Genomic DNA, 14190 nt, shown 5'->3' on the forward strand with positions numbered 1-14190 from the left:
CCGAACGCTAATTCTCCGAATACGCGTTTCCTTGAATAGCTCAGTTCCCTGAAAAGTTTTAGCACGCATAATTGTTTTTCGTTTCAAGGTGATGATGGTCATGCATGGTGCATGCTTCTTTATTTGATTAGCGATTCTTTCGAGTTTTACCTTCCTTCAGCATTTTTGGCAATATGTGTTTAGTCGTGAATGATCAAATATGTATCTCCTTCTTGTGATTGCTTATTGTTCTTTCTAGTACAGCACCCTCTCACAAAAGACTATTCTTGCATCTTTTTGAACTGCACTACTTTTCGGGGAAATTGGATAATGGCTTTCGGGAAAACGGATCATTCGGAGAAATGACATTTGGGGTAAAGTAGCACATCGATATAAATTATATGAAGTGGCGCAGAACACCTGTCCAGGCTTAGCGTAGCACGATCTAAAAACCGTTGATCTGAAAAGTTCTGAGTCAAACACAATCCAAGAATTTAGTTGAATATACGCCTTCAAATCAGCTAGCTGATCTGCTAGCTAGATCAGCTGGTCACCATTGATCTATCTGACAGTAATGAAACATGTAATAAAATATGTTTTATCAAATTATTGTCCGATTGTCCAAAACTGCTTTAAGTATAAGTCATCGAATTTACCGGCGTAACCAAAGATATTTCGGGAGTTTATGAATAAAATTCTTATTCAAGCAGACTAGGGCGGCCAACATAAGGGGGCGTCCATAAACTGTGGTTATATATGTCGGATGGTTTGGCCAAAGACTACCCAGTGAACCACGTATCGTATAAGAATGTGCATTCAAAATCACATATTCGTACGTCAAAAATCAGAATCGCACAAGATGCCAAATTAAGCGCTATCAATGTCAACACAAGTTGTATATAAATCCCCAATACGATTCATAAATGACAACCTGTGTTGACAACAAAACATGTCGTAAATAGTGCAACATAGAATCGCGTTAAGTTGTATAAACTGAAAGATCATATATCAATCCAGAAAGCATCGTATGAAATCACAATAACTTATCAAAAATTGCCATCCAAACTTGGTATTTGCTGACGATGGGCCTCAAAGACCAACAAAGTATGGTCGCTGTACATGAAATATGTATTAATATTTGCAAACAATCACATGTCTGTTATGTGACCCTTGGAGGTACAGTGGTAAGGTGTCCGAATCCTAATCACGAGGGACGAATGACCTTCGGGTTAAAGTCCCTCACAAACAACAACAACAACGAACCCTAATCTAGAGGTCCAGCGTTCGAGGCTTACTGGAAACTTTTTTTATTTTCATCCAAATTTTGTGGCATCGTATTTCTGATCGCAGAAAGTCTGCAAAAAGTCGTGCCAAGTACGCATATAGCCTCCACTTTGGTAGGTATAAAGCCTTTTCATGCATTCAGTACGATTGAATTGATTCATATAGAATGATGTATAACAAAGGATATACTAACCAAAATATTGACTGGGTACAGCTCAAACAAATTTTGAAATTTGTTTGTGAACACGAAATCATGACTGGTGAAGAAGGTCTGGAAACCCGAAATAAATGACCACGTGGTTAATGGACAGCTCCTTATCAATAAAGTTTGAAGACCAACGGTTTTCTATGGTCATCCAAGCACTCTGTTGAGTATACAGAACTACAGCACAACAAATACAGTCGACTCTCCACAACTCGATGTTCTATAACTCGATATATTCTATAACTCGATGGATTTTGCGGTCCCTTCAAATTCCCATACATCATGCTCTCTATAAGTCGATATTTCTATAACTCGATGTCTCCATTAGTCGATGCCACGTGAGAGGAAAATTTCCCTCCATAACTCGATATCCATCTAAAACCCCTTTTTTAATACAGGGAGACATCAACCATTTCTGGTTTGGCAGTGAATAAAGGACTTGCAAGTTGTAATAAAACTTTAAGAACAATAAAATTAAAAAAAATTTTTTTTGGAAATATAAGGGATTTTTTGAACATTTTAAAAAAAGTGTCCAAAGATATTTTTTCAAAATGCTATCAACAAAATGATATTGTTCGCTTGCAGAAGTGATCACAAGCATATTGGAAATATAGAAATTTGAACCTCTGATTTTAAAATTTTTAGTGTCGGTATGTTCTATAACTCGATAATTCTATAAGTCGATGGTCCCTTGAATATCGAGTTATGGAGAGTCGACTGTATAACCAATGTATAAAAATAAATCAAAAAGGATTATACTTATGCAAGTTAATACAAACATGTGCTACTTCGTTTTGATATAAACTACGCCTCTCCTACTCTGAACTTCCACGTATATTTGCCTTCAGATCAACACGCGCAATCGATGATTCTTTGGAGTTAAACTTTGCAGAACATTATTTTAGCTTACGTGACTTTAGTCTGAATTATTAGAGAGTCAGCTGGGGACATTTCCCTTGAATATTTCTTCATATTGGAGTTCTACGATCAGTGGATGACCCATTATGATTATAAGCCTTATTAAAAGAAAACCTCTCACAGATTAGTTGTCAGCATAATCAGTCAGTCAGTCATTTAATCAGTCAGCATTATCAGTTGATTGTAACCCTGAGGACCTATACTTCAGTATATCTCAAATCTTAATAGAGTATAGTTAAATACAGTATTGGACAAAACATTTGCAACTTTTTCGATTTTCCATACAAAATGACCAACTTTGGTAAGCTAGATCTCAGTTATTTATGGACCGATTCGAATGAAATTTTCACAGAACATCAGATATAATTTGAATTTTAACATATATTTTTGAGTATTTTTTTCCAATCACGAGTTTATAAGTAATAACGGTTTAATTGATGTGTAATTTTTGACGAAAAATTCAAAACTATTTATCTCAAAATCTGATAGCCTTACAAAAAAAATGTTTCAGCAAACTTATTCATCTCATTAAAATCTACAACTTTGCTGAAGATACCATGAAGCTATTCCTTCAATATGTTTAGTTATGTCATTTATAAAAAATCGTCAAAAAATTCACTTTATTCAAACCGTTACTGCTCTTAAACTTGTGATTAGAAAAATCATTCAAAAATATATGTTAAAATTCAAGTTATGTCTGATGTTCTGCCAAAATTTCATTCAAATCGGTCCATAAATAACTAAGATATAGCTTTCCAAAGTTGGTCATTTTGTATGGAAAATCGAAAAAGTTGTAAATGTTTTGTCCAATACTGTAAGTCCGTATGGGTTTCAATTTTGCTCATAATCATCCGAAACGTCGCTGGTTCAGCTTGTAGATCTCTAAGTCCTATGCTCAAAGCAGTTCTTGTATAGCACTAAATGGTAGTTGAACTGAAAATCTGACAAAATATTTTTAAAAGGAGTTACCGGATTCACATCAATAGTCGTAGAACTCAAAAATTTCCAAAACTTTTTTATCTGTATATGTAGTCTACTTGTTCTCAAGGTTCTGAAGGCCTGTAGTTTAAGTAGTTCTTGGATAAAATTGACTAGTTGTTGTACTGAATTATTGGTAGAATATAACAAAATAAGCCGGTATAGGTATCAAATTTGCTTATAACCCTCCGGAAGATGACTGGTTACGCTTCTAGATCTCATAAGAGAAAACGGACGTTGAACTCTAAACTTAAACAAATATCTACTTTTACAGTCATCTCTCCGAAACTCGATATTGTAGGGACAATCGAGCTAGGTAGGTATTGAGTTAAAGAACACAAAAGCAGTGCACTATGGGCCAGGGACGCAATCTGGCGGGACAAAATTAATAACTAAGAAATAAAATTAAAAAAAAATAAAAATTGCTCTATTTACAAGTTTTTTCTGAATTTTTAAGCGTCGTATTATTATTTTATTCACCAGAGCCTGTGTTTGTTATATATTTATCAGCAAAAAATATAATATGACATGGTTCTTAAGAAATATGTCAAATTCGATGAAAAAATAGTTTTTTTTTACTAATTGGTCTAATTTTGCCAATAACTCTAAAACAGTAGGCTATGGAATGTTGACGTCTTCGAGAGAGTTGTTTATTTTATATCGTGTGGCAGGTACGAAGATACTCTATGCCCTGGGAATCGAGAGAATTTCCTTTACGAAAAGATCCTCGATCAGCGGGATTCGAACCCACGACCCTCAGCATAGCTGCGTGTTTACCGCTACGGCTATCTGGGCCGCATCGAGATAGGCAATCACTTTTCTTGTCAGTAGCAAACCAATCTTTATTATGGTTCTCTAACTCGATATCGAGATACGAAACATCGAGTGGGGGCGAGTTTACTGTATTAGCCTTATGGGAATAAAAGTTTTACATGAAACTTCAAGAGATCACAAGTTACGCCAGTAGATCTTTATGACTCTTTTTCAAAAAGTTCATGGGTAACATAGAACACCAAGATAAATGTGCATATAGATGACACAGATTCAGTCAAACATATCTTGTGTTTTTTTTTTTTTGTGGTCCGCGAATCATTGATTATCAATCACTGCCTCTTTTGTTGACCACCCACAATCACACACCCACCTCTCGGCCACAAAGGCATTCGCGCCTAGTTGATTATGCATAACCGACATACTCCGGGCGATAGTGATAGCTTGCGATTTTCATCGGAATTCGATACAGGTAAAAAACAGCTGAGCGATTGCCAAGTGCCATGGTTAATTGCATTAATGCTGGTGTCCTAGCTGGTAAAGGTTTTTTTTTTATTGGGTCTTGCCGAGAGAAGAAGTGAAAGAAAACAAACTGCTTCGGTTTATCGAAACAATTGGGTCAGTAAGCGAACTTGGAATGAATGTTGTCATGTCTGAACCTACCGCTTCGTAGTAAACAGCGGGCATTTTTTTTCCACTTCTAATTAAATAATCGTTTGCTTAGCAAAACAAATTCGAAGAATTCGAAACCGAAACCCTTCGGCGTTTGAGCGATGAGGTACGGGTTTGATGGCGTGTAAAACGTCACAATTAGCACTTGTAAACATATTTCTGACCTCGGTGGTCATGTTTTAATCGCTGAAAGCCGAACTAATTGATTGATTGATTTGACTTTATTAACGAGATTTTTAGCCCTAGGCTAGTTCATCTCGGGACCAACGGCTTTACTTCCCTTCCGAAGGAAGTCGTCACTATAACTTTTTACGTCATAAGTGACTATGTCGGAGATGGGATTCGATCCCAGGTCCTCGGCGTGAGAGGCGAGTGTTCTAACCACTACACCAGGTCCGTCCCCCCGAACTAATTATTGCTGACATTGATGTGAGCTTACCGTTTGCGTTGGGAACTTGTTGCTGGTCGCTGAATGACCATGTGATTTTTCCAATGTTGATGAGCTAATTAATTTAAGTGTAGTCGGAAAAAATGTCCGTACTTGTCACATATTGCTGCTCAATTACTTTTTGATCACGCTTTGAATTACATTAATTAGCATTATGATTCGTACTTTTTGAAAAAGAATATTTTTTTACAAAAACAAAATGAACAGAAATTCTCATAAATTAAACTATTATATTATGTAAATGGTGCAAGACAAAAGTAAAATTAACTCAACAGTTATTTTAAACGATTAACTTGTGTTTACTGATAATCGAGCTTGTATTAAAATGTGAAACTAATTTGCGTAAACAATCTTTTCTTCTTCCAGCTTCACCAAATGCCCGCCATCGGTCTGCGATACACCGAAGAAAATTCTTCCATCGTCAGCAGCGACCGCCGCCTGCAATAGGAAACTGTCAATCACATCGACAACCAATCTGACCTGCACCGCTGACACCAACAATGTTCCCATATCGCAATCAATTTCCATGACAGCAACTAATGAAACACCAACGACGACGAAGGGAACAGCTCAATTACAAACTACGACGACTTCCGCTGGTCTGAAAGACGATACGGGTGGGAGCAGCGAAGGTCACCCAGCCGGAAATCGCTCCCTACCGGAGAGACGAACGGCAATCTCACGTGATTTATTCGTCGCATCCCCATCGACGACGTCAACAACGACCCCCGCGGAAGACGACTTTCAGGCGGGCTTTCGAAAGCTTGACCACGATGTCCGGGCGGTTGCATCTGCTGTCCCATCTGCTGCTGCAGGTGAAGGATGCAATCAATCGCAGTCCAAAAGTGCAGCAGCTGCAACACAATCGTCGTCGGATCGGACAGCTGTTGCAGTCGGATCGCTTGCCGGAGAGGCCATTTCGTCATCGGCGGCTGGACGGAGCGATATCGCCAGACGCAGTTACGAAAGAATCGAAAACGAAAGTAAGTGCAAACCCTTTTCCGTGTAGAGTAAGATGGGGCAAACATTCGACCTTAGTGGAATAATCAATAATATTTTCAGGCAAACTGTAATATCTGAGAAATAAGTTAAAGTTTCTTTCTTTTGTAGCATTTGAACCACCATGACATTTAAATCATTTTCTTTGAATCGTGCCAATAATCTCAAAAATAATCTTTTGTCCCATTTGAATTTTCACCCCATCGTACTCTAAATAGGGCTATCTCTTCTGTGCTCCAAAGCGTTTTGTATTCGAGTCGGAATGAATGGAAATGACGAAATAGTAGAAATGATTGAAACGAGAGCAAAAGTGATTAACAGCAAGCGGCTGACGCTGTTGTAGATCATCTGTCCGTCCATGCAATTGGATCACCATTGCGGGCAATTGAGGTACAAAATTAGGTCAGGTGCTAGTTGCAACTGTACCCTTACGATTGGTAAGAATAATCCGAAATGGAAAATTGAGATAGGGAAATGATTAGTTTTATAATGATCGTTTGTTTAACGATGATTCTTGTTAGATGGGAGTGAAATTTGCAATGAGAAATTCCACAACGACTTTAAAAGTGGTTGTTGAATTTAAATGATATTAAAGGTCATAAGAGTAGCTAAGATTTATTCTTGCTTCTATTTTGCAATGGTATTTTAAACTAAGAATTTTTGTGATCATTTGAAATTTCCATTTAAAGCCTAGTTCACAGCTCTAAAAAATCTCTTGATCTGTTTTGATGCATACAGAATCCAAGAACTGATTAAGAATTCATTTATCGAAAAGCTAAACATTACATATAATTTGCAATTGGATTAGATGGACAAATTGATGTGAAGATTTGCGAAAAAGTTACACGTCTTCTCAGTGAGAATCGAACTCACGACTCCCCGATCTCTAGTTGGGGCGCGTTAACCACTACGCCATGAGAGGACTCATGAACGCAGAAGTTAACCTGAATTCGATTTCAGCTCAATAATCACGTGGTTCTTTTTCGCAAAGTGCACCTCTTTCGGAAGAATTAGATGCCCATCCAAACACAACGCTTTCTATATATATCCAATGCTTAGCCCGAGAGCGCATTGTTTTTTAGATATAGGAATAGCACACTACACTAGCCAGCAACTGCGCTGGCTGAGGTTTCTATTGTGTGGGCTTCCAATGGGTCGCGACGTTCTCAAACGACCGGTTACGGAACATGAGTCCGTTGCTCGATAAATACTTGTTTTTAATTTGAATCGTGGTTTACGGCTAACCAGCCGAGTGGAAGTTTAACAACTACCGAAAAGCTAAACATTACATATAATTTGCAATTGGATTAGATGGCCATTGGACCCATTGGAAGCCCACACAATAGAAACCTCAGCCAGCGCAGTTGCTGGCTAGTGTAGTGTGCTATTCCTATATCTAAAAAACAATGCGCTCTCGGGCTAAGCATTGGATATATATAGAAAGCGTTGTGTTTGGATGGGCATCTAATTCTTCCGAAAGAGGTGCACTTTGCGAAAAAGAACCACGTGATTATTGAGCTGAAATCGAATTCAGGTTAACTTCTGCGTTCATGAGTCCTCTCATGGCGTAGTGGTTAACGCGCCCCAACTAGAGATCGGGGAGTCGTGAGTTCGATTCTCACTGAGAAGACGTGTAACTTTTTCGCAAATCTTCACATCAATTTGTCCATCTAATCCAATTGCAAATTATATGTAATGTTTAGCTTTTCGGTAGTTGTTAAACTTCCACTCGGCTGGTTAGCCGTAAACCACGATTCAAATTAAAAACAAGTATTCATTTATATTTATTATGCTGTAATAATTATGTTTGTATGTATGTATTTTCTGGAAATATTCCAATCGAAATGCCTGGAATAATTTTTTGGGGTGTTTCTCAAGCTTTTTGAGTAGTTGAACTTCCGTTTTTTTTTTTTTGTAGGAATAAAATAATCAAAAGAATTAATCGATTAATATTTGAAGAAATTCTTGGAAGGAATAAAATTTAGATTTTCCAGTAAAACTTGTCGTTGAGACATCATCAAAAATGTTCCTGTAACAATGTTTCAAAAGAAGTACAAGTTTGCGGAAAAAAAATCTCAGCAGAAATATTAGAAGTATTTGTTTATATGTTCTTTAACGAGATTTTAAGCGCTGTGCCAGTTCGCCTCGAATATCGAGGAGTTATTGGTAGTATTTGTGAGATCTTATATAAAATTCTGAGCGGGTCTCATTTATATCCTTAAGGAACTTTAAAGAAATATCTTGAATAATTCTGGATCGAGTACTTGGAGTAGTTTCTACTAGATTTTCTAGAAGAGTTCTTAGAAATATCTTTACAAGAATCGACGCGCAAATCTAGATCCTCGAAAAGTTCCTGTAGGATTTTTTTGGTCCCAAGAATTTTGGGACTAATTCTTGGAACAGATCATTTCCCACATATGGTGTGGCGAATATTTTTCTTGTAAAATTCCCCATCTTTCGATAAGTTTCAATTTTTGCGTTTTCATATCAACTTTGCGAGATAACGGTGTGCAAAGTCAAAAGTTGGATAAGGAAACATCAACAAAATTTCACAGGAAAATAGTAATCTCATAAAAGGAAAGCAATGTTTAAAAATTCGTGGAAGCTAAAATGGAAATCCAATCAAGTTTCGCCCTAATGATAAAAACTGGAGCGCGCAAAAATTGGTCGACAAAAAAATCGTATCTTTCAGTTCAATAATACAAGAATTTTCTAATTAACTTTTGATAGCGTAATCTATATGTTTGAAGGAAAACATAATCGTTTATTATTTTGGTTTGCTAAATCCAAACTGCCGTGGCTTCAGGTTAACGCCTGAACATAGATCTCTTGATTGGCGATTCCCGTAGTGATTTGGGTTATATTCTCATAATCGGAAAGTTTGAAAATATTCTATCGGTGAAATTTAGATTTTTTCAACTTTTTAGCCATTTTTCATACTAAATCCAATGAAATTTAAGTTTCACCGATAGAATATTTTAAAACCTTCCGATTATGAAAATATAGACCAAATACTGATCGAGAAAAAATCCGATAGACATTCGATTTTTATAATCGTCTGGTTCAGACATAGCGTGTGATGCGGTATAAAACTTCTGTACAGGAAGCTGCTAGAAATCCGCCTTCACTTAAGTTTCATGCGAGAACGTCGAATTCTCTTGCTGTGCGATCAAAATTTTGAAACGCTGCTCCTCTTACTAGGCCGTCATTTTGAATACTGGAGAGCAAAAGGTTAAAACTCATCATAGCAACCATTGTATATACACTCAACTTTCAAATGCAGCATTTCAGGTATTTCAATGCATTTTTCAATATAAACACATCAATTTGAAGTTGACCAATTTTTGCGCGTTCCAGGCTTTACTTACTGTAGCTTTTAGATGAATCTGAAAAGCTAGTGGATATTTTTAAGAGTCTCCCAAGGAAATTGAAAAAATAGAGCAATTCTTGGAAATTCTGGCTGAAAACTTTCAATTTTTCTTTTCTTAGAAAAAACAAGAAAACTTTCTTAAGTAATGTTGGAATATATCTTCAAATGTATTCTGGAAGTTTTTTTAGGTTTCCTAAAGTAAATCATCATCCTTGGTCGAATAATAAACATATCATAAAGTATTTCTGGATTGATTTTTTAGTGAAATCTCTTGAAAAATAACTGAAGACGAATTCCGTCTAGAATGAGTCGAAAAAATAAAAATCGTGCTCGATAGTCTTCGATTTCGATTAAATGTGTTTTTCACAGAAAAATAGATCATTTTGACTCAAGAATAACTTTTCAAAATTGCCTATAAATTTTTGCATGCAACTTATTTGAAAGATTCTAACTCCGAAGTTGTTGATTTTAGAGAAAATGTACTATAAAAAAGTTGTAGTGAACCATTTGGACTATAAGAAAAAAATAAACACTGAAAAAATATTTGATATATTTTCATAAAAAAAAATCCAAAATAAAACTTGAATTTTAAATTAGCCAAAAATTCCATTTTTAATATTTTTTTATTTTTTATCATAGAATCTTGATTGAAAACAGATATTTGGGGCAAATTTTCATGATGGAGTAATTTTTAATAAAAAAGTTTTTCTAAGAACAAGTTTTGACCGATTTTCAAATTTTTGATTTAACTTTTGTCAAAATATATACGTTCTGATGATACAATAATGATCTTGAAATTATTCTGAACCATTTTCCAATTATATCGAGTTTAACGCAAAAAATAATATTTAAATATTAAAATAGCCCATTTTTATTAGTTATTAGCGATTCACCATCATGGAAAATAAGTAATTGGAAAGAAATATGATTTTTACCCTCGAAAACGTATTATTATTGATGGAGAATCGCGAATAACTAATGAAAATGGCCTATTTAAACATTCAAATAATATTTTTTATAATTTCTCATCGTAATAGGCTGGTTTTCATCACTCCAATCTGTCATGAAACGGCCTACTTTCCTGCACTTATGCATGCAGTGCGGGAATAGTCATTGCGCTATTGAAACCAGTGCTATAATGATTCAGTACGCAACGCTTTCTCATTACGCAACTGTTTTGAGTTGCGTAATAAATCGTTACACAACTATTATTCAGAAATTGTAAAATAATGGTGAATGAATAAATAAATAAATATAGTTACTGATACCCTCAAGTGGTCTTCTACGAAATTGCAAAAAAATGTTGTACGTAACTCGTTGCAGAACTCGATTTTCACAGGACTTGTTGTAATTATTCTACACGGCAACCCAAGTAACCACTAGCCCGCTAATTCGCCTTTTTGGCCTTATAGGGCTATTATACGGCTAATATAGTGCATGTCAACTGTATAATAGCCCTATATTGGCACGGAGGGCGAATTAGCGTGCTAATTGGTTACTTGGGAAGCCTCGTAGGATAAATTTACGACTCGTGCTGTAAAAATCATTATTCTGCAACTTGTTCCGTAAAATACTATTTTTGCATTGAACTCGATGTAATTCGAAAATGGCTAGTTCTAGAGAATAATCTATATAACCATTATGGTTCAGAATAATTTTAAGATTATTATTGTATCATCAGAACGTATGTATTTTGACAAAAAATCAAGTTTTTGAAAAATTGATCAAAAGTTTTTCGTAGAAAAACTTTTTTATTAAAAATTTCTCCATCATGAAACTTTGTCCCAATCAAGATTCAATGGTGAAAATTAAAAAAAAAATATAAAAAATGGGGTTTTTGTGTAATTTAAAATTTAAGAACAATTTTTGAATTTTTCACAAAAATAACATAAAATATTTTTTCAGTGTGTATTATTTTCTTGTAGGCCAAACGGTTCACTACAACTTCTTCATAGAACATTTTTTCTCTAAAATCAATGGTTTCGGAGTAAGAATTTTTCAAATAAGTTGCATGCAAAAAATCATAGGCCATTTTCAAAAATTATTCTCGAGTCAAAATGATCGATTTTTCTATGGAAAAAAAATATTGTATTATACTTAAAACATGTGCAAAATTTACTGCTAATCGAAGTTGGTCAAGTTCTGTGACTGACCGATTTGACATGGAATTCGTCTGAAATAATTCTTATAGGGAAGGTGTACCGGTATTCGCCATGTACCAGTTATTCGCCACCCTGGATTGTACACCGTTTTACGACATAGGGGTCATGCACAAATTACGTCACGCTCCAAGGGGGGGGGGTTCAAGTCAAGTGTGACAAGCCTTACAAAATTTTCGAAGGACTCATACAAAAAACGTGACAAAGGGGGAAGGGGTCGAAAAAGTCGAAATTTAGCGTGACATAATTTGTGTACTATCCCATGGTTGCCAATTGTTGAGTGTTCGCTAAATTGCTTTAAGATGATACGGAAACATTCTTGGAAACAGCAAAATTTTCTCAGAAAATAATAGAAAAAAATCATTTTCATTAAAAATTTTCTCCTTTGCACCTATTTTTCACCATGGTGTTCCTGATTCGCCACCCTCCATAAGAAATCAACATACTGGTGCAAGTGGTCCAGTATTCGCCACCCCCATTTTTAATACAAAAACAAAGCTTCTGATAAGTTGTTATATTTTCCCTACAGAGCATGGATAGAAAGCTTTCGTTTAATGTATTGACAGTAACCAATGGTCGTTTGATTTATGTGTAAACAATACTTTTCCTTAGGGTGGCCAAAACTGGTACACTTCCCCTAGTAATATTTATGCTAAACTTGCGTCCTTGAAGCTTGAGTACTCTTCATAATTTTTCAAAAAGTTTCCAATGATTGAAAAATTAATGAAAAAACAGAACGTGTGATCTTCGGTTATACGCATAATTTTCCCATGTTCCAAAACATGCAACCGAGAAAAACGCGTTTAAAACATTTAACACATATTGGCCAGGATTGCGATAAATTTAAATAAATTCGTTGCAAAAGTTAAAAAAAAGATATTCATTTGTATCAAGAGATGCGGATTATCGGCTATATCTCAGCGATGGCCCAGCAAATTTTCGTTTTTTTTCACGTTCCATATCCTCAAGTTTTTCTAGGGGTGTTTAAATTTCCCTTAGAGCTGTTGAACCAATATATTTTTTGTTAAAAGTGCAAAATAATCGTGTCTAATCTTAGCGAAAAAGCAACCCTGCTTCAATTTATCAGATATCAATAATCGTGAATAGTAAGAAGAATAATAGAATATTTGAAAACATATATTTCTAGCATACCTAACGAGGCAAATTTGGGTAGGTCGCTTATTTCAACAGCTAAACTTCTTGTGCTTCAGATATGTATGCTAGAGGTTTGGTCTAGATCATTTCTATATTATATTATGGACGTCCTAATTTAAAATTTCATTCTGAAATGTTGTTCAATTAGATATTTTTGACATTTTTTCAATATAAATTGTTTTGTATAAATGCAGTGATCATGTTTGAGCAGAACTATACGTTTTTCATTACACCTAAAATTTATATTACTGAAAATAAGGCTGATACTAATGTAAATTTTCTTTTATGTCATTATTATTTTTTTTTTCATCAGATAGGATTTTTAAATTTTTAAATTAAAAAACAAGTAAAATAATGATCCAGAGGACGTTTGAAAAAAGTTTAACAATTATCGTTAAAAATAAATATTCAAAAAAAAATACTTTTTTTTTATTTTTTTTTGTTCCTTATTTATTTTTATCCCCCCTCGTACCTTCCAAGTGGTCTCGGACATAAAAGAAATTCAATATTTCTCGAAACCTTATTCAAACAGACTCAAGTCATAAAAGTGAACAAACTTACTTTATCAATCCTACGTGTTTGGCAGACGAATTTCTACACGTTCTGCTCTAAACCAACTCGATTCTTCACTTTAAGAACGTTCAATTTCAAAATTTACAAAACGACGAAAGTAAGATTTTCAACTTTCGCAACCTAACCACTACTTTCGCCGCTCCGTTGTATGGAGAGACAAAGTGACTTAACCACGAATCAAAATAAAACACTAATTGAGTCGGTTTTACACTGGTACATAAACGTCGTAAGTAACTGAATGAAACGGCGTATCATTTTGTCATACAATTTTCGTGGGAAATGATAGAAATTACCTAGTATTTTAACGCGAGCTGATTGCATGCAAAATTTGAGCGATGTACACGGCGAAAAAATGTTAAAAGGGGGATTCATTTTAAAACAGTTTTAGAAGACAGGTTATGATTCTTCTTAATTAATTTTCTCAAAACCGTATGGAAGTTACTTACGCCGATTTGAAAAAGTAATCGAGATTTGTATCAGCCTAACATAGAAATTCCTATTTTCTTTTCCTTTTCGACAAGATTTTTCAACATTAACGAATGCGGTAGTCCAGAGAACATTATTTATTTGAAATAATACATTCAATATTACACTCAAAATTGATTTTACTTAAACGACTTCAAGAACTTCTAGTTTTTTAACATGTTTGCGTATAATTGGATTGGACTTCCCGGGAATC

At 35.0% G+C, this 14190-nt stretch overlaps 1 protein-coding gene across 1 annotated transcript in view; it reads left to right on the plus strand.

The window, feature by feature from the left end:
* The window catches only part of LOC5565687 (protein disks lost), a 286162-nt gene that overhangs the window by 118529 nt on the left and 153443 nt on the right, over nucleotides 1-14190 (plus strand). Inside the window, exon 2 of the mRNA XM_021844895.1 lies at nucleotides 5622-6238. Coding sequence (XP_021700587.1) covers nucleotides 5782-6238 — 457 coding nt within the window. The 5' untranslated portion in view covers nucleotides 5622-5781. The remainder of the gene's footprint in view (nucleotides 1-5621; nucleotides 6239-14190) is intronic.

The sequence above is a fragment of the Aedes aegypti genome, chromosome 2, assembly GCF_002204515.2.
Source record: "Aedes aegypti strain LVP_AGWG chromosome 2, AaegL5.0 Primary Assembly, whole genome shotgun sequence".
In the NCBI taxonomy this organism is placed as follows: Eukaryota; Metazoa; Arthropoda; class Insecta; order Diptera; family Culicidae; genus Aedes; species Aedes aegypti.